General features: G+C 40.3%; 1 protein-coding gene across 5 annotated transcripts in view; it reads right to left on the bottom strand.

The window, feature by feature from the left end:
- Positions 1 to 744: 744 nt before the first annotated feature.
- Positions 745 to 21749, bottom strand: part of lrch1 (leucine-rich repeats and calponin homology (CH) domain containing 1) — an 81235-nt gene continuing 60230 nt past the window's right edge. For 2 of the 5 annotated variants that reach the window (XM_047600086.1, XM_047600085.1), the window contains exons 15-19: positions 21476 to 21598; positions 12230 to 12339; positions 11943 to 12080; positions 11780 to 11857; positions 5985 to 8778 (exon numbers count right to left, since the gene is read on the bottom strand). In XM_047600086.1, coding sequence (XP_047456042.1) covers positions 8482 to 8778; positions 11780 to 11857; positions 11943 to 12080; positions 12230 to 12339; positions 21476 to 21598 — 746 coding nt within the window. In that variant the 3' untranslated portion in view covers positions 5985 to 8481. Of the gene's footprint in view, positions 5426 to 5984; positions 8779 to 11779; positions 11858 to 11942; positions 12081 to 12229; positions 12340 to 21475; positions 21599 to 21749 lie in introns of those variants that run through there. The other 3 variants (XM_047600088.1, XM_047600089.1, XM_047600087.1) reach the window with 3 other exon arrangements.

The following is a 21749-nucleotide window of genomic DNA, read 5'->3' as shown; positions in this document are numbered from 1 at the left end:
AGGACTAGACAGAAGTCTTTGTTGAGCTTAAAGAATTTCAAGATATTAAATGAGTTGACCCAGTCAGAGGATCCATCTGATCATCTGATGTTCAGTTTTATCCTGAAATAATGTCAAGGCAGTTGTAGTATTGGTAACTAAAGATCAAATATTCAACACTTGCTTCTGGAGAGTGGAAAGAGAGTTGAAAATGGAGAATGTCTACTTAACCTAAAACAATGAATTCTTTCCCACCACCTGATGTTTTTTCAGTCAACACCTTTTACTAAGTGGAAAATAGAAATCACATGTAAATATGTTCAATCAATCAAAAATAAATTACTCCAGGACAAATATAAATATCGTATATAAAAGTCAATTTAAATATATAAAAGTCAATTTAAATTAAATTTGAATGTGCTTTTTTCAGGTTTCTGAATTTGTGTGAATTATAATTAAAAAACATAAGTTATTTTCTTTCCCCTAATTCATGTTCATTCTTTGAGCATGATTTTATATTATTATATAAATATTTGTCAACATCTGGCTATAAAATTAAATATATGACATTTTTATTAAATTTGGTGGAGTTAGTATTTTCATTGCTCTGTGTAGAGGATTTAAAAATATACTGTACATAAATATGACATTTCTGACATCAAATTCAAGAATTTATTTATTCTGAATTTGTGTGAAATCGAAATTTAAATGTTCTATTTAAATCCAGTTGAGTGCAACAGTATAATCCAATAAAGGGTGCGTTTGTTTCATCAGGTGAGGTGTTTACTGATAAAGTGATGAAGTAAAGTACAGTATATACAGTATTCACAGCAGTTAAGGCGACGTTACAGGGACATGCGTGTAGACTTTGAGTTGCTGTACAAGAAATTACACAAAACGTTCACCAAAAGTTACCAGAAAAAAAAATTAAAAAAGAGGGGTATGGTACATCCAAATCTCAACAAACCTGAAAAAGAAGAAACATAAAAATAAATTTGCTCCCAGTCAGAAAAGTACAAAAAATGTGAGTACAGGTGGTTTCTGAAAATGACATTTATACAAAAGAGGAGACATTTAAAAAAAAAAAAAAAAAAGCAAACAAACAAAACTGCTTTATGTTTAGCAGACACACATTTACAGAATTTACACCAGCGTCACATTTCCCTCTGAAACTCTGTTGTATAATTTCAGCTTTAAGGGTGAATTCAGATTTTTTCAGTTGCCAAAACAAAGACATAAATACACGAGTTTAAAGTGCAGATTCTGTCCAGGAAGCAGCCGCTTTTAGGTTTATTGCTTTTTTCCCAGAAAACACTGTGACGATGTGTTCAGAACTGTGTGAAAATTTGCGATCACGTACGAGCAAAGTGAAACCATCATTTTCTCACTTAATTTGTATTATGACGACATTTAGTCAAACTGGTCAGACTAAATGTGAGAAATATCAGAATGAATTAAACTAATGGCACATGGAAGTTATTTCCTCACCATAGTGTTGAAATACATGAACATTAATTATCTAAATCATGTGTATTGATAATAAACTGGCGCTTTGCTGATGAGAGTGTTATGTGGTGAAACGTACAGTACATGAAACTTGTGATAAATAATATGTGCACAGGCTTACAGTCCATTTCAATCAACTCCTTTATCACAAGAGAGAAAAAAAAAAGGTTTGTTTCGGCAACTGTAAAATCCCTCCAGTGGAATCGTTCCTTGATCCATTTCTTGATATTTTTTTTATTTTTTTTTTACTACTCAATCTTTTAAGTAGTAGTAAGCTCAAGCTTTGGATACGAAGCTGCACAAACTAAAAAGACTCTCATTCACACAGGCCTGCTGCTTCATGTGGTCGTGTTGATGTGCAGAAGAAACACAACGTGATCCTGGACCAACTCTTTGATTTTAAAGAGGCAGTAAGATGTCTGGACTTCATTGTGCTGTTCCTTCTTGACAGTGCCTCATTGTTTTTTGCCAATCACAAATTGTTCAACTGCACCTCAGTTATGTAAAAACTTTAAGCCTTGATCTAAATTAAACAGGTGTGTTCTACAATATTTTTCCCCCGGTGCAAGTGTCATGAATGAAGAAATAAGCTTCAGAAAACAAAAGTGACATTAACACGGAGGTCTATAAAGATTTACTCATTTTTGGAGCCTCAAGTGGCCCCCAGTGGAACTGCAGCTTTGGCACATCGTGGAGCTAGCTGCATGGTGGATTTTAGAAAGGTACTGAGATTTATTTATTTTATTTTTATTTATTCTGGAAGTTATGAAAGACTGTAATAAAACTACTGCATTGTACATTGTGCTCAAGTTATGACATAACTTTGCTAATTATCTACTAACCTTGGATGAATCTCTTAACAATTACAGTTTATGAAGACTGGAGGTCAATGGTCTATATTGGTAACTGATTCGCTTTTGGAGCCTCACGTGGCCACTGGAGGAACTGCAGTTTTTGTCACTTCTGTGGTGTTTGCTGCATGGCTGCAAGGTACTGACATTTATTTTTATTCATTTTTGTTTATTTTAGGAGTTATGAAGACAATGTAAAAAAATTAAACAAAACAAAAACTACCAATATTTGACAATTATATTGTGCTAAAGGTGTGACTTAACTTAATATCTTCAAGCCTTGAATCTTGAATTGAATCTTCCATATTTCCTGTTCATCAATACCTCTATAACACACCGTTGTATAACACTACGAGGCTGAATCCTATGAATGCATCTTCAACACTTTATATTTAGGTGATTTTAAAATATTTTATTTGTAGGCTGTTCTTTTAACTGTTTCTGCAGCGCTCCCTGTTGTGTGGCCATGGTGTCTAGTTTTTAATTGTTCATGAGAATCACTCATGTTGGTATCGTACGAAAGCAGCTTTCATCAAACCAATCATAGGCGTCAAAACTCAGACGCCTGATTACTAGTTTAGAGTGAAACTGCTTCCTAGAATTCAGAAGGAGAAAATGGGTGCTTCAATTTAAAGAAGTCTCGACAGCTGAAATCTCTCACATATTTAACATGGACGTTAGAATCTCTGTGAATAAAAATGTCCTGATCCTTTAAAATCATTGTTTGGACCAAGTCTGCAACACCACATGATTCAAAAAGGCCACGTGGCAACAAACATGTACACACACACATATACATACACACACACGCACACATAGAAAGACTGCTGACGTAGCAGGCTGTGGAATGAGGCATCAACAGTGTAGTAAACCCAAAACCTACCCTGAGTCCCACAGTCTGATGTCGCACAGCTACAGGTCCGGCCTCAGAGGTCTGAACCAGCTCAACCACAAACCACTCGAGTGCAGGGCTCATTTCACTACATCAGCTTTCAACTTATTCTGCAGATTGGCAAAAAGAATTACCTTTTTTTTTTTTATACATGTGACTGTTCGATTCAGAGGTGTGACTAAATGAGATCTCATCCTTGCCAACGCCACGCCCACCACATCCTGAAGTACACAAACCAGACACACACATCTGAACCGTCTTCAAGATCTATAATAAACAAGCCCTGGATGGATTACTGGACACTGACCACGCAGGTGAAGAAGCTCCTGGTGTTCCTGTGGTTTGTGTCATACAATTAGAATAATGAATAAAAAGGTAAAAGGTGTGATGTCATTGTGTTTTATGTTCTTATAATGTCATGTTGTCTTGTTTCTGTTTGTCTTTGTAGTTATCTTGTTTCTCTTGCGGTCTCTTTTCATTTGTTTGTAGTCACATTGTTTCTTTTGCATTCTGTTTTGTGTCTTTGTACTTGTGTGGTCTATTTTTTGTCTTTCATGTTGTCTGCTTTTGCAATTTGTGTCCAAGCAGTTGCCTTGTTTCTTTTTGTGGTTTGTTTTGGTGTCTTTGTATTGGCTCTGGCCTCTTGCCTCTGTGCCCTGTAGGCCCCTCCAGTGATCCATCCACGGCCTCAGCTACGTGGAAAGTGTAATTTGCCCTTGAAACTCAATGACCCACGTTTTTCACCCCGTGATTTGGCACACTAGCAAATCAGATTATTACCAACCCCTAAAAACGGCTCCATGTTCCCTCCGTGAACACTGACTGGAAACACGTAACAGGATGAGGGAGAAAAGACCAAACAGTATTTACCTGGACAGACACAGATTAGTGTCCCCACAGACTCAGACCTGCTTCAGGGACATGCACAAAGCTCCACAGATAAAAGTCAAGAGTAAAACCTTACAAAACATACGCAAATATACCTAAAATATATTAGAGAAAAATATTTTTGGGCTATTATCTTTTGACTGTGTACAACAACTCAAATGCCTCATCTCAGCGTCTCTTTATATTATAAATATCTCACTGTTTAAATATAAATTTATGGTGAAGAGCCGCCTCGCTCCGTGTTAAGACTAAAAAAATTTGGTGTTTTTCTCTTGAAGGGAACTGAGAGAAAAAACATCCAAACACTCCCACAGTCTAGAAACACCGCACCAGAAGACTCAGTAGAATAAAATGTCTTGTCTGTAGACAGATAACTGATGGTTTATAGAATCATCGAGCTAACGTGTGCATAGGCATAGGGTGGTGCTAAATGAGTTCAGACTGTATGCTAAACAAAAAAGCTAAACAGCTCCATCAACTAATTGAAGTTAAATCCCAGATTTTTTATATATTATAGATTATTACAGAAAAGAAAACAAAGAGGTTCTGAGAATAAAAATGCAATATTTTTGGAAAAATATAGAATAAAGCTCAGAATTTTGCAAAAGAAATGCTGCAGCATTACAAAAAGGTTTCTTAGAAAATTCTAACTTTGACATTTTCTGGTAAAAATTGCAATTGACTCTTAAAATATTGTTAATTTTCTCATTCTATTCCCGCAAATATTTTCATTTTATTCTCAAAGCCTTATTTCTCTCAATATTTGCCTCAAATGTTTTGGTACCAGCCAGTGTAAGAACGCCCGAATAGAGATAAACTAAGAAATGAGTTGTGTTGATGCCCTTCGGGTTGACAGTATGTGGTTCTTGTGTCTACCTGAATAAACAGGAATCAAAGAGGGTGAAACCGATCTATAGCACATGATTCATGGTGAGAAGTCACCTGCAACCAGCCACAAGCTGGTCTTCCACCAGTCTCTTAATCCACCATGAGGTTCCCCTTATCATGAATTAGTAAATAAATCCACAAGTTTAGTTCCCTTAACCCCATTTTGCATCCTTAAATAAAATAAAATAAAAAAAACACTCTGAGAGTAATGCAGAATGAGCACTGCGGCATAGTTGTAGCGTTTCCATCCAGGCGTGTGTTTGCTGTACGTGTCAGTGGGTGGGAGCTCCGCCAGTCTCCACCCGTCTCACGTCAGGAGGGGGTGTTTGGAGGAGGCCTCGTCCACCAGGGCCTGCACCGTGACGCACACCTTCATCAGGCCCTTCTCCTCCAGGATGTGGTGAGGAAGACACAGTTTGTCCTGGGAGGCCAGAGTCGGAGAGGAAGGAGGAAGAGACAAGAGGAGGACGAAAGAGTGTAGGAGCAGACGTAGAGGCAGAAAAGAGACGACACAGGATTTAGACACAGACCTTTTCAATGTTAAGCTCCTGCAGGGAAAGGTACAGTTACTGAATAGACCTTAAATACCGAGTGGTTTAGTGTTGCTAGGTGCAAACTGCTTCCAGGAGATAGCCACAGCCCAGCACGTAACAAATGAAAGCTTTCCTGACCTTCTTACAAACCTTTTTTTAAAGGTTTGAGTGAGATTTTGCCAAATAAAGAGCTGTTGTGCTGGAAAATTCTACTTTTTAAAACCATTTTTAAATTATCATGCATTATTTGTGTGAACATCGCTGAAATGAACACATAACTCCTGTGTGTGTTAGACTTAAACAAGTCCTACTGTTAACACGTAGTGGTAACGTCACAAGGTTTCAAGATGATTTCAGGCCATTTCCTATTTCAGTTAAATAAAGCTGGCGTAAAGAGCCTGACTTCAGATCTTAAACCTGCCTGAACAATGACAGCGTGGAGCAGGAAACATCCCCAAACTGCATTTATTACCTCAGCCGTTAACAAAGTCAAATATCATACACACGTCATAAAAACACTTCCTCTCTGTGAACAGAATGTGGCATGAAATAAAAACAAAACACATTTACTGTTTGAACCATTTCACAAAATCTGAAGAAACAGGGAATAACGGCTCAAATAAATAGACATTTTCTGTGTCTACAACACATAAAAAAACCTTCATTCGGTTCCTGTGAATGAATCTGACAGCTGACAGGCAGAACTGTGTCTTTTTAAAAAGTTGCAGAGGGAAAGGCAAACATCCACATTCCTTTAGCTTTTAATTCCTCTCGACATCGCGGATAGAGATGTGCTAATTCCCTACATATCAAACCCTCTAACACAAACAGCCCAATAAATATTTAACTTCATAAACATCATCTAATTTCTATAGCCCTTCAAATATTCTCCAAAAAAACTGTCACATTGCATATCAGGGAGCAGTGGATCTGAATGACTTCAGTTCAACTGAAGGAAAAGAAAATCACATTTTTCAAGTTTTGACACATCAACTCAAATACTAGGTTGAAATAAATATTCAGGCAAATGAATAAATAAATAAATAAAATATAGTGAAACTTTGGAAGTATGACTTCCATTCGGTCCTGGTCACTTCCTGATCAAACATTAGAGAAGAACCAGTGGTGTTTGTGCAGCTCTGATGGTGCAGGTTCTTCAGCCGTGTGCTTCTGTTGTCCGCTCACTCTGAGATCAAAAATATTCAAGTAGCTTCAAACGTGCAGGGAGTCACGTGATGCTCAGAGTTAGTCTGTGATTTCTGACTAGACGCATCTTCAGGGATCCTATTTAGGGGCCATGGTGGAGGTCTTCAGGACAAACACTGAGACAAAAGCCTCAGGCGTCAGTGGCTGTGTTTACATGGACACTATTCTTCAAACGGACTAGGAGGATCTGATCAGAGAGATGTTTCTAACAACTGCGGGGAACTGAATCTTTTGGAAATATAACAACAGCAGAAGAATATAATAGTTTCCACAACTTTATCTGAAATTGATGGAATAGATTCACGGTGCCCAAACACACTAAAGGAAGGCAGCTGGACTAGTGGAGGAGCTACCTGGATGAGTCCAGCCGAAAAGATGTGTTTCTGTTCCTCCTGGAAATTCCTCACCTTATGTTTATCCCACATGGAGAATGGATTTATTCCAACCAGAGAGAAACCAGCAGATGATTATAATTATTATATGGTTATTAGAAGATCAGATTATCAAGTGTTTACACCACCCTCCTGAGTCTGATTTAAAACTCTTTCAGGTCAACCTGTTCAGATTGAGGTGGTTACATGACGCATTTTAATCTGACAGGACAATTATTCTGATTGCTGGTTGGATATTAATGTGAGTCAGAGCTGATTCAGGGAAATTACATCTCCCAAAAACATGCATGGCATTGCAGGATTGTGTCACTGATTTTACTTACATCTAATATAAAGTCACTATTCCTCATGTTTCATGATCCATCAGTCTCAAACTAATGTGCTTCCTCTGTACTAGTAACCTTGAATATAAGAGTAGAACCCTCAAAAAGTTTTATTTAACCCTAAATAAAACTTTCTTAATATCTTCCAAGTTAACACAGATGATCTCGATGTGTCAGAGGGAGCCAGCAAACATCTATTAACCTGAACATCTCTGCTTCCATTACTACTGTAAATGTCTCCAGTTCTAGTTGTGTTCTGGCAAACATTTCCCAAACCAGCTGAGGAATTAGTGTCTGTGTTAAGTCAAAGTGAACCACATGACTTGATGCTGTAACATAAAGTACAGGAAGCCTCTTTAGCTGTTAACCAGGTTTGGTTTTTAGCATTTCTCGGATTATTATCCCTGTTAAGAGTAAATGTAAACACAGTTACCGTCACTGACATCTGAATCCAGGTGATGACATTATATTTTATACACATGTTTGCAACCAACTGTCCACCAGACCTCCATGACGGCGCCAAAAGGATGCTGGGAGACTTAAACCAAAGGATGCTGATTAACTCTAATGTGAATCTGTTCTGTGGGGGGAATGTAATGATAAATGATAAATAAACCTGTACACATGTGATTATCCCTGCTGGGTGTGAATGTGTTGGTAAGACATCAGTGACTTAAAGTAACCTGCAGCTCCACATCCGGCTTCTGAGTCTGTGTGGGCTTATTGCAAAGACACGAAAATGTCAAATGAAGATGGGAGGCGAGGGGAGAGGCGTCGGCTCAAGCTGATGCTGCATTTGTGTCACACGGACGGGACAGTGGTGATTAAAAGAAGAAACTGATGTTAAAGTGTGTTGGTGTGTTCCCTTATTTAGTTTGTGTAGCTCCAACACTTAAAAATCAAAGCCGCCTTTTAACCTTTCATTCCTCCCATGTGACAGAAATGCAGCTGAAATAAGGAGGAGAAGCCTAGGCAGGAGGAGGGCGGGGCTGACAGGTGACTGACAGGGGGCTGTTGTCACGGTTACGTCAGCTCGCTCCAGCTATAGGCCACGAAGAGGAGGACGAGGCAGAGGATGTGAACCAGACTCGAGCCAACAATATCCCAGATCTGCCACGCGGGAGGCGGGGTCTGAGTGGTGACAGAAACCAACAAGGGAGTCTCTGACGCCCCCCCTGAGGAGGCGGGGTTCGGAGTCGGGGTCGCCTCCTCCCGCTTCCTGTCCGGAGCGGTCGCATCCAAGGCAACCAGTGCCCGAACTGTGGCGCGTACCGGCTGCAGGCGGCACTGGATGATGTCATAGGGCGAACAGAGGGAAGACTGGTGCCCCCATTGGTAAGGGAGGAGGAATGAGGGAATAGAGGAATGAAGGGGGGTACATGATGAAAGGACAAAACGAGAGAAGAAAGAATGAAAAAAGGTAGGGGAAAGGGAAAGGAGGGCAACGAAGAGAACGTGGAGAACAGATGATCAAGGAAATGATGGATGTGAGGAAAAAGTGGAAATAAAGATGAATTAAAAGATCAGATGGAGGTGAGTGCGGTCAAAAGAAGAAGGGAAGAAAGTTGAGGATGTGCAAGAGAGAACAGGAGGAAAGCAAAAATAAAACAAGACAGAAAAGATGAGAGGAGGTGAAAGAAGAAGATGGTGGCCAGATGGATGGAAAGCCAGAAAAAGTGAGATCCAAAATCCAAAAAGTTATGAGAGAATATGAAATGTGAGGAGAATGAGTAGAAAATAAAAGAGGAAAAGAAAGGAGGAAAAGAAGGAAGACGACGTGGTGCGATCCAGCCGGAAAGTAAAAAAGAGAAAGAAAAAGCGAGAGGTTAACCAAAGGATACAAAGGTCAAAGGTCACAGGCAAGAGCGTGAGCGTGACGGAGAGATGCGGGGAAGAAGGGAGGCAGGCAAAGGGGTTACCATGGCAACGGGCAGGGATGCTTACTGAGAGGATGCTCTTCAGACCTCTGTAGCGTCCTCCTGTCTCTATCCCAGTAAGCAGCCCGTAGCGGGAGGGAGGGGGTGGGGGGAAGCAGCTTTGCCAGTGCAGCAGGACAGCACGTTAGCACAGAAGCTGTTAGCGCATTAGCTTGCAGAAGCGTCGTCAGTAAAGCATTCAGGCTGCAGCTAGGTGGCTAGCTAGCAACGTCCACACAGAGGCTGGAGGCAGTCAGCAAAGCAGGGATGGAGGTCAAAGGTCAAGCAGATAGGCAACAAAGGCTTTGACCATTTCTTTCTTTTCTTATAGGAAAAAAGGAACACAATAAGTTTTTATAAAAAAGGAAAGCAAAAAAAAAAAAAAAAACTAAAACAAACAGTGCACAGGAAAAAAAAACTAACAAAATGATCACATTTAAATAAAAGAAGTACAAAACAATCCCAGTGATGTGACAGTTTAAGCTTTCTGACATTTACCATCACTCAGGCTTTTAAATGACGTGGATATACACCAGTCAGGCATAACATTATGACCACTGTCAGGGGAAGTAATAACACTGATCATCTTGTGACAGTTCAGTGTTCTGCTGGGAAACTGTACCACACACTTAGATCAGACACCCCCACCCCATAACAATGACACTCCTTGATGCAGCCTCACACACACACACAGACACACACACACACACACACACACACACACACACACACACACACACACACACACACACACACACACTCTTTAGGAACAAGTAAAAAAAAACAAAAAAACATGAAGAACAGCACAAGGTGTTGACCTGGCCTAACCCCTAACTGATCAAGTATCTGTGGGATGATCCACAGAGGCCCCTCCCCTCAACCTAACAACATTGTTTTACCAGACACAAAAGGACACCCTCAGAAGACCTATGTTCATTCTCTGATAAGTCAACTGTTTTGGAAAGACAAGGGAGACCTAGACAATATTAGGAAGGTGGTCATAATGTTACGCCTGATCGGTGTATTATTATTATGGGTTGAACAAGCAGCAGTTTCCTGTTTATTAATGTCACTTCCTTCCTTCTTTTAACGGCATGAATACAAGCGGAGCCTGACACAGACTCTCACTCCTCCCACTGTTGCCCACTTCCATCGTAAACTCTTAAACTGATGTTACTGTATTGTTGTACTTTTATGTTCTGGGGCAGATTTAAAGGAACTGTTTGGTGGGAAATGAATAAACTGATGAGAGTTTGATGAATTTACCGCTCACTAATATGATCCTAAAGCCAGCAGGCAGCATGTTTTGAGCATTCTTAAGGCTGAGCTAATCGGCTGCTCACTTTGACTTCAGTATCAATCTGAACATCTAAGTACGGCCATGAAGCAGATAAGCGTGCTCCCTCAACACGTTCAACTTTCAACGCTGGTTGTTTTTTGTTAGAAAAAGTCACATCTCAGTCACAAACTGAACCCAGGTAGCTCTGCTTCAGACTGAAGCTGGCACTCTGATGGAGGAAGCTGGGAGCTGCAGGCAGCGATGACAGTGATAATGAATCAGCGTTAAACGTTAACGTTAAAAAGCAAAACAAAACAACAAAATATAAAGTAGGTAGGCAGATGGGAAATGAAACCAGACCAGAGAAAAGGCTGAGTGATTCTCAGGTCTTATGTTAGACACCTGATTTCAGATGGAAACACTCATATTTAAGTTCAAATAAGTCAATTTATTCTGGTTGAGGAGGATGGTTTAACCAAAATGCTGTCAGAGAGACCATCAGCCTTCAGCCCATGTCTGGTTTCCAGTTAGTGGTTTTCCAGCAGAGAGCCTCGGTCACAGTTCCTTCTACATCTCATGTCAACAGGGAGTTACCTGGAACTGAAACCATGTTGACAACAGATGTTTACTTCAGAATGAGTCTCTGAGAAACTGGAGGTGTTTTCAGGTTGAAGGTTACTTGGAATTCCCTGCACCAACTAACAGAAAGTCCTTCAGCAGCAGTTATGTTAATGAGCTATGCTATATAAGCCACATTCTCTGAGTATGATGCCTTGGAGGTGTAGTATAACAGAGTTGTGCTACTTTTTTGATTTGTTCCAGTGGGTCCCATTAAAAGCAGCTTTACTTTCATGCTAAGTTAAACTTAAAAATGTCACAATGCTTAAGCAAGTACTGCATTTTTAAGAAGGATTTTTCTTTCATTTCTAAGAAGATTTGAGGTTGAAAATTTAGAAGAAATTATCTCAGTCTTTTATCCTTCGTGTCTGAAATCATCCTTCCAGTTGGACAGAAACCATCTGAAGTCTCCAGTGTTTGATCTCCGATCAAAATGTTCATTTGTTGTAAAGGAACTTAAATTGACCCTCCGTTCCAGTTCAGGTAACAGGTGTGTTGCTGCTCTTACCTCTGGTACGCCGATCTTTCTGCAGGCGTCCAGGAAGTTCTCCACATTTCTCCGACACTTGGCCATGCTCAGTTTGGGCTAGAATCACGAGCGAAATGTAAATTTACACAAATATCATATATCTATTCCCAGAAAAGGTTATGACTGTCAGCCTGGGACGTACCACTGCAGGTGAAGGGACGTGGATGCTGGCGACAGAGCGCGGGCGAATGTGATTGGCCAGGTGGCAGAGCACGACACCGTCCATCAGGGACGAGCCGAGGTCTTCAGGAAGGTCTACCTTCAGTCTGCTCTCGATGCTCTACGGGAGGACGACGAGGGAAACAACACAATGAACTGGTATGTTTGAGTCAATCTGTGCCATGTGCATCGACAGGAAAAGGAAATAAATATCTACTATTCTTGTTTATATCTTAAAATAAAGTTTGAAAACAGATGAGTTTGTCTCACGTCTCTCAGCTGCTCCATGAGCTCCAACTCCTCTCGCAGTTGCTCCATCTTTCTTCTCATGGTGAACTGAGGATCCACAGACTCCAGACTCTTGTGGCTCCGCAGGAACACTGCAGCAACATAAGAAAAAGAAGACGAGTAACATTAGACTGAGAGCAGCACCTAAATGTTTTTTTTTTTTTTTTTTTTTCTCAGATTAATACAGATCAACCACAACATTATACAAATCACCACAGACACACACAAAAACGCTTCAGGAACAACAATTAAAAAAACATGAACAGCACAAGGTGTTGACCTGGCCTCCACATTCACTAGATCCCAAACCGTGTTTCCATAAAAGATGCAGAAAGCTTACGCAAGTGAATCTTCAAGGTGCACTCACGCGTCAAAGCTCGGGGCACTTTAAGCTCCTGCTCCATCATGTGATGAGAGTCCATTAAAACGGCCTTCAGATAAACGGCTTAAAAACGGCATTTTACACATTGAAACCTGTGTCTCTCATCTAACATCAACAGATATTCATTTAATGAGTTTTAACACCTGTGTGGACTAAAACTTGCACTTGAATGCAACACAAAGATACCCAGTTGGCACAAACAGTAATGCTGCACCTGCATGTGATGGAATAATGGTTTATACCAGCAGGTGGCAGTAGACCATATTAGTAATGCACAATGTCTAAACCCTAAGAATAACAAAGTATCCAGAGCTGGCCTCTCCTGAATCATACTGATCGGTTGGTCAACACCATTGGTTCTAGACGATCACGTCATTGTGAAAATATGTGGAAGTGCTGGTAGGTGAATTTGCTCCAATCTGACAGTTAGTTAGTAAAACTCCTTTTTAAGTTAAAGGTCTAATATACTAAATAAACATATATTCCAAAAAGTCAAAATGGATCAATTTATGCAGGGGGTCAATTTGTCAAATATTTGCTTATGAGATTTCAAAAATAGTTTGAAAACAAACAAGTAAATAAATAAAAGTTAGCAATCAAACAGCTTATCAAAAAGACAAGTTAGAATACCCACAGGTTTGAAGGATAAAAAAGGAACAAAAATACATTAAACAAACATTCAGATCATGCACATCTCCAGACTGGATGTTTAAGTCTCACCCCGATCACACCTCCAGACTGAAGACTCTGACCTACACTGGGTTATTGAAGTAACATTCACTGGGGAAGAATAATAGAACCAAACCGATTAGTCTTATTGCAGGTAAATATCTAGTCGTAACAGAACAGTTCATCCGCTGAACGTCCACATCCACAGATGTTTCTATTAAAACCTTTATAACCCTGTTTCTGGATGCCAGAGAATCCAACAACCAGATCAGGAGTTGATCATAAAGAAGCCTCTTCTGACAGTGTGTAGGAAGGACAGAGAGCGTGAAACATGCTTAGCCTCTTCACACACACTGAGCAGAAACACACACTCCCACACACTGCTGGAGGATGAGCTACTCACCTCCTCACTGTCCTCATTTCCACAAGCATAAATCTGCCTTTTAAGGCTCAATGAAGCTCAGCTGTGTCTGTTTAGTTCCTCTGAGCAACACAGGAGGGAGCTAGAGGATCTCTGTGCCCGGTATGAGAACTGAAGAAGTGAGGGCTGCAGGATGTGGATGTTTTTTAACGCTTCAACCTGCATCTCATCACAGTGTTCTCCTCAGAGTAAGTGAAGGGAGCTACTTACTAAGTTCATGCATCACCAGGCTGCTGCACAGCGCAATTTAATTTAAAAGTCAGTGATAAGATGGAGCTCAGGTTCAGGTAAGATGCTCACAGGAGTGTTTTCAGGGCAGAAGTCCAGGTTTGAACTGAGGCCATGTTTCCAAAAAGATCCTGGAAAATAGTTTCACTAATGCAGGAGATGTTTTAAAGGAACTAAAGGTTTGTGCAGAGCTTGAACATCACTACTTCCACTCTGGTTTTTAATGTTATCTTTTGTGTCTGATAACAGGAAACAGAGATGAAATATTAAAGTAGACGTTCTCAAATTCTTCCTCTGCATGAATACTTAACGAGGTCTGGACTTTGTCACGAATTCCATTCTTTTTGCCGTCTCCTTGATTTCAGTTGCAGGTTTTAAAAGGTTGCAAAATTCATTCACGCATGGGTCTGAAGTTTCCTGTATTACCTACAAAAAAAGGACCTTTACAGAAGGCTAAACAGTCTCCATGGCGTTACCTGCATGTACACAACAGACAATTCGGCATGTGAAACTGAGAACTCAGAGGTTCTTGGTTTCTGCAGAAAGTTCCTTTGATGGAAACGTTGCTATATTCACAGGAACAACGGAATAAGACTCAGCACTGAGATGTCTGTTTGACTCTCGGGATAATCCTGACTGGCATACGTGTAGAGGTTAGTGTCAGCCAGGGGGCATCGTACAAAAGAGTTTGCAAAAACAAACAAACAACAACAACAACAACAAAAAAACACTCAGAAATGAGAAAGAAAAAAACAATCATATAATATAATAATATATAAACTGCAATGTTCTGATAATGAATGACAAAAACATCTTTTTTAAGGTGTTGTATTCATCATGAAAGGTGCAGGTTTCTGAGCAGTGTTTGCGACTGGATGAGCAGCATGACATGTGCATCGATGCATAGTCTCTCCATTTGCCTTTCATTCCTGCTGCAGCTTGCTGGGACACATTCAAGTAATCAACTGGTCAGCTTTTCAGATTCTTAGTTCAATGCTAACTGAAAACCCTTGTAAACAGCGTGTTGGAGAGCTAGACGTGGGCATGTGGAGGGACTCCCTGTCCCTTCAGACAGGCACCAGTCTGCTGCTTGCACCGTGGAGAACACATGTCACATTCGGCCGAGAATATTAATGATGGACTGAATAATGAATGAATCAAGAGGGGACGCTGACATTCACATTTCCTCTTAGTATGAAGCCATGCAATGAGTTCATTTTTTCCTGTACTAAACTGAAGCAAGAGTCTGTCTCAGGGCTGGGCAATTAATTTCTACAGGGGGCCGCATGAAAAACCTGAACTGTGTTGGAGGGCCAAACCAAACGATAACTTGAACGTTATTCTGCTCAATATTAATTTTCTCCCATTGTAAAAAGCAGTAAATTATTTATTTTGATAAGCTGCTACTGGTAATCAGAAACATAAGAATATTCTGTAAATATTTATTTAAATGTATGAGTTTTGGTGTAGGTCAAAGAGGAAAATAAAACACAATTGATCTGTAGTTTTGGATATAATGCATTGGAATGTTAGAAACTTTGTCTGGACCATGTAGCTACAAGAGTTCTCTTCTGTATCTCAATCAATCTCAAAAAATTTTTTAACCCTTTAAGACTTGAATGTCCGTCTGCCCACAAAGAGAAGCTTGCGGTATTTGAATTACCATTGCGCTTTCTGGAAAAAAACACTGCCATTACAGTAATGACGAAGCACCGCTGTTGGAGGTTGGGGAACAACAATCGCAAAGCCCAAGCAAGAGAGAGATGTTTGGAGAAATTTGTTGGTAAAAACTAAGTTACTTATACCTTTGAGATATCACGAAGGTCTTCCAGGCAAAAGCACAACTTCCCAGTGTTTAGCCACACTTTGAATATTGTCAATAGCGCAAACCACTGTGAGTTACGGTAATTCAAAATCGTCCGCTTTGACAGATGCCAGCAATCCGTTCAGGCTTTTAAGGGTTAATATAAGGAAAGAAGCTGTTTTAATCATCCTTCTTGAAGAATTTACGAAAGCAGATTCTAACAGTGCCATGACATAAATAATACATATGGCTCAAAATAAAAGCAACACAGTCGTTTTGCATGCACAACATCTGTGCTTATGACTGACATACCGCGGGCCAGACAGGGATGCCCAAAGGGCCGTATGTGCCTGGGTCTGGTCTATCTGTTGGAAACGGATTATGCTCCTGCAAAAGATCTGCTGGGCCAATCAGATCACAGCTACTGCATCCATTGATTTTGACAAACTTGACAGCGAAATAACTTCAGGTTGGGTAATCCAACATCTAATAACCTAAACTATATGCATACATATTCAGAGTTTATTCCTATAGATATTTATTCCAATATATCATAATGTGTGTATACATTTATCATTTTGAAGTTATCTGATTTATTTCCTAACTCTCTAACCAGTTTATTGTGCAGCTGCAACATAAATCAAGTCTTAAAATATACCCGTTGCCTGCACTGACAGTTTTAACCTACTTTAACGCAGTGGCACACACACAACTACACACATATATGCACTTTACATGTAAGCGAAACTAACGCACACCCACTCAAGTGATCACATGCTTAAAAATACAGGCAGAATCATTCAAGCACCGATCACATGGACGATCCTCGTCTACACACCCTCACCCTCTCAGGGTGATGATTGGTTGCTAATGAGGTCAGCGGTGGTGATGATGGGAGCGTGATTTCACCCTCCCCGAGGCCTGAACCCATTATAGACCATTAGTCATAATCGTATCACACATAAGCTGCTCATGTAGAAACACATAGCCCTGCATAGCGGGGAGCGTTGCAGCGGCAAACATGAGATCACCTCAGGCAGAACAAAGACTGGCTGACGTCCTGACGTATGACGAGAATCTGTCACTGCTGCAATTCAAAGAGATGCGCATTGAAAGTGTAGTTATTAAATCACTGATTGGCATCTCTTGAAATGTTTCATCATGAAAATATAAAAGCTAATGAGCTGCTTCAACACACAGGTAGATTTACTTTAAGTCAGTCGGGGCAAGTCCAGACAATTCTTAAAAGATTGGATCAGATCGGTATTGGTCTTCAGTTAAACCTGAAATTTTTTCAGTTATTCATCTTAGGTCTGCCATTAAACAAAAACCACATCACTGTAGTGTCAAAATATCTTTGTTATCTTCTGTTTTCATGGTGGTTGGCTTGTGTCAAAGCTAGCAAAAATATAATAATAATAAGAAGAAGAAGAAGAGGAAGAACCAAAGTCACGTGACTAAACATGTATGCTGTGTGGAACTGGTAAACTATCTGTGGGATGATCCACAGAGGCCCCCCCCCCTCAACCCATAGGACCTAAAGACTCCCACTAACAGCTCCCACTCAGAAGATCCATGTCCATTTTCTGATGAGTAACAACTGTTTTGGAGGCACAAAGGAGACCTAGACAATATTAGGAAGTTGGTCATAATGTTATGTCTGATCAATGTAATTTAGACAGGTGTGTTATATAAAAAGTCTCCTCCGTACAGTTGGAGAAATGAATCAAAAAGATTGAAAGATGTTTATTTCTGCTGCATTTCCATTTGAACATGGAGGTCTATTGCAGCTTTTGACACGCCTGATTTAGAGGGGCTGGAAGTAAAAGGAAATACAGCAATGTGAAAATGAAGTAACTGTGAGACAGTGGTGAGACTGTCAAGTCAAAAGTCTTGTGCCAGATTTGCTAATATTCACAGTTTATTACAATGAGCGTGTGAACAGCTGAGAGCTTAAGTATCAGAGCCTTTTATGAATCTAGTCACTGAAACACAGCTCGCCTCAGGAAGAACACACACAGTTCCTTCTTTGTAAGGGTCTCAGTAACAATACAATCCCTCCACTTAGTGTAACCTTAACCAAAAAAGCAAACTGGTCCTCACAAATTTACATTTGCAAGTACAAACACGCACACGGCTGTGATCCATCTAAAATCTTGGACTCCATTCTTCTGGAAGTAGGATAGTCCTCTAGGGACCATTATCCAGCACTTAAAATATAAGTACTAAAAATAGACACACACATACACGAGCTCAGTCTCATTCACGGTGAAGATATTACACACAAACACTAAACCCACACGCAGGACCGGAGACGATACAGACTTTCCTAATATGGCCTCTGATGTCTTACACTGTCTGTTAGATTTAAGGCTTTCTAAATGTCTAACACATGTAGGCCATGTCGTGACAGTGCAGTAGCGGCACATAATAAAAATGTTGCTTTGTGGTGAGCTGACACGAGCAGATGAGTAGAATAACTGAATTCAACAAGAGTAAAGTGTTGTTTATGTCTCTACGGGACAGAGATGGTGTAACCAACGCACAAATCTACGCTGGTGTGAGCCATTTACAGTTGTGCACTCGTCAGTCTGGCTCGTTCTGTAACAACACCATCCAAACAATAGTCAGTGTCTTTTTTGCCAGTTGGGTTAATGTTTGTTTCTACTTCCTGCTTCACTTTCAACAATGGCAGCTGAAGCTTTGGTTAGAATTTTAAAGTCACACAAATGTTTGTATCTCTGAACCTCCTCATTTAGGCTTTCCTTGATGTGTTACATCTTTAATGATCCCAAACAATCATTTTGAAAACTGCGGAGATGGAGAAGCAGCCGCAAATAGTAAAGCAGAAACATGGTACTACCAGCTGGACCAACACAACTCTTGTGGTCTGTGTTGCCATAGCTACAGCATCCAATTGACACTTGTCATATCTTGCTTATTTTAAAGAAAAAAACAAAAGAATATGCACTTAAAATTAACAAATTATGTTCTGTCATATTGAAATTGTTTAAACCAATGTATCAGAGGCTAGTTCAGCTAAAACTCCCAGCAGCCATTGATCATGTGATTGGTTGGTTGTGACTCAAGTTTCCAACAGTAAATTGCTGACGATGATGGGAGAAAGCATCAGAGCTAAAATAAAAAAAGTCAGAAGTCAGGGGCTTTCTCAATATCAAGTCATGGAAACTGACGGTTTCTAAAAAATCCAGTGCTGCCAGATGCAGTTGATGTTTTCCAGACAAAAAGCACAGAAAACTATTAGATTGTCATTTTTTTGGTACTTTGACCACCCAGTTTGATCACATTTGTGTAGCCTTTCATAAAAAAGCAATTCAGTCAAAGAACAGGAGTCATCCAGCAGCAGCCCACCACCACCGCTAATCACATCTGGCCACTACAAAGCCATCTGATGACGTTATATGATTCCACTGATCTTTAGGGAGCAGCATAACCAGCGCACATCATGGATGGACACACACACGGTCTTGGGAGGAGCTATGTCCACATTGGTTTAATTTCAAATGAGCATTTGCGCAAATTTACTTCGCCCCATTTTCAACTTTATTTTTAGCTGGCGGGGTGTGTAATTGATTTTTCGGGTTATTTTGTCCACATTCAAGTGTTATGAGAGAACTACTGACTTCTGTGGCTCCTCCTGATTGTATTTACAGACAGTATTTTTCCACCAATCGCAGGCCATTTTACAGAATGCTGCTGTTTTCAATTTCCATTGCTCCCTAGCAAATTGAAGCCTTTTTCCCCAGTTAGCCTCACTGATTAGTGGTTTTCTTAAGGCTACATAGCTGTTCAGTCCCAATCCCTTGAGTTCTCTTCACATTGTACATGTGGAAATGCTCTCACTTTCACTATTAAACATAGCCCTGAGTTCTACTGTTGTTTTTCTTTGATTTGATTTCACCATCGGTTTAAGTGATAGCCCATCACAATCAGTCAGGATTTTTTCAATCACATTTCTTCCTGGAAGATGATGGTTCCCCGCTATCCTTCCAGTTTTTTTAACAAAGTGTTGGACAGTTTTCTCAAACAGACTAACATCTTTTCCACGAAAACTGGATGCGTCTTTAACACAGTTGTTTAAGAAATGAGAAGCTACTCATCGCATTAGCTGAGGTTAAATAACTTGTTTGCAGCTGAAAGATTGTCCCACGCAGTAATTATCCAATAAGAGGCTCACACCTATTTGCTGAGTTAAATCCTTGCTTAGACCTTTTTCGGCCAGGCAATGTATTTACATCAAAGAATGTAAATTTCAGACTTTTCAGGATTTTTACAAACCCTTTATTTACTCCTTTTCAAAATCTTTAAATTACACATGTGTGTTTGACTACTCTGTAATAACACACACATTGTATCTAACTGCTACCACGTACGCCTACTCCTCTACAGCCACCACACACTTGTGAACAGCTGGAGATGAAAGCAGAGCATGGTGAAGCTCCTGTTTGATCAGAGTCTGCAGCTACCACATACACACAGAGAGAGATCTGAAACACCCTGACGTGGTCTGAGGCATTGAAAGCTTTCAGTAACAACTTTGAATTAGGACTCGACAGAAAAGTTCCTCAATACAAGACGATGGCTGTGGTTATGCTTTTGAGCATGCAGCTCCTCAACACTGGATATCCATCCCACTGAGCTTAAGATCTATGTAACGGCCCAAAAGTTTCTTTTAACATCTTGTTTGATTTTTGATCCGTGAAGTTGGCATATAAATAAATCAGTAATGGTTTCTGGTTTCTTGAAGCAGATTTACCGTCTACACTTCAGTGGTCACTAGGTTGGACTATAATACTGGTTTGGTGAATTTAAATTATAAAATTAAAACAGACAATATAGACAATAATCAGTAAAATTAAAAGTGATGCTACCTTCTATGTGCATATAGAAACATTAAATAGGGATTAAAACTTCATGTTAAAACAAACTAAACGTTTGTGGATTACTCTTTGCACAGAGTCAGGTTAGCATTTTATCCTTGTTTCCAGTCTTACACACTATTCTAAGCTAACTGGCTCTTGGCTGTAGCTCCCGATTTAGCATTAAGACATAGCCTACTGTATGTGTGGGGTCAGCTTCCACATCTCAGACTGAAAGCCAGCCCCAAATTCCAGAATCACAAACTTTTTTGGTAGAAAGTTAGTTTGAAGTCTCTCTTTTGGGGAACTGAGTATGCTCTGGTCAAGATCTGAGCACCATGGATTTGAATCTGTTTATAATTAAATGCCTCTGATTGGTTGGAGGACCACGCAGAGGTATATTTTTCTCTGTGAGAGGAAATGTTATAAAAATGTTATCACAGTCAAGGCCATGCCAGGCTATTCTCATCATCAAGAAAACCCAGAATGCCAAATTATTCCCTAAAACACAGAATGCCCAATTCACCTAGTTTAAAGGATGATAGAAAGTTGCAATGGGCAAAATAAACTCTACTTAATTTCATCACCTTTCCAGCTGGATTTAGCTGTAAAAAGACTAAGTGGTGTGGACCACAAAACAGACCAAAGAAAAGATAAACAGCAGGAAAGAGACTACAAGAAGTTAAATTTAAGACCTTTTAACACCTTTAAAGGCAAAAACAAATAAACCTAGAGAGAAAGATCCCAGAATTTCTTATGCACTGAAGAGAAACACTTGGTGGAGAAGTTGGAAAGGTCCAGATGTGTGCGATCTAGCCGGTTAGCGGAAAACGGCGGGACCTACCGCGGCTGTGCATGCCTCCGTCGTCATGGCTACGAGATGTATCTCTACGGAGGGGCGAGGCCTGTGGGAGGAGGGAGGAGTCGAGACAGGAAGGAGGGGGCGAGCAGGGGAGCGAGGGCGGGGCTACAACCAGGTGAGGGGAGTGGTCAGAAACGCAGGAAGTGAGGGCCGAGTGTAGTGCAGGAAGGTGGTGTTGGAGGGGAAGGAGGAAGAGGAGGAGGGTGGTGGTGGTGGTATCCAAGGTGAACCCAGTACAGCAAGGCAAAGTTCATTC

Source organism: Mugil cephalus, chromosome 12 (genome assembly GCF_022458985.1).
Source record: "Mugil cephalus isolate CIBA_MC_2020 chromosome 12, CIBA_Mcephalus_1.1, whole genome shotgun sequence".
Classification (NCBI taxonomy): domain Eukaryota; kingdom Metazoa; phylum Chordata; class Actinopteri; order Mugiliformes; family Mugilidae; genus Mugil; species Mugil cephalus.
This window is presented reverse-complemented; position numbering and strand designations above follow the sequence as displayed.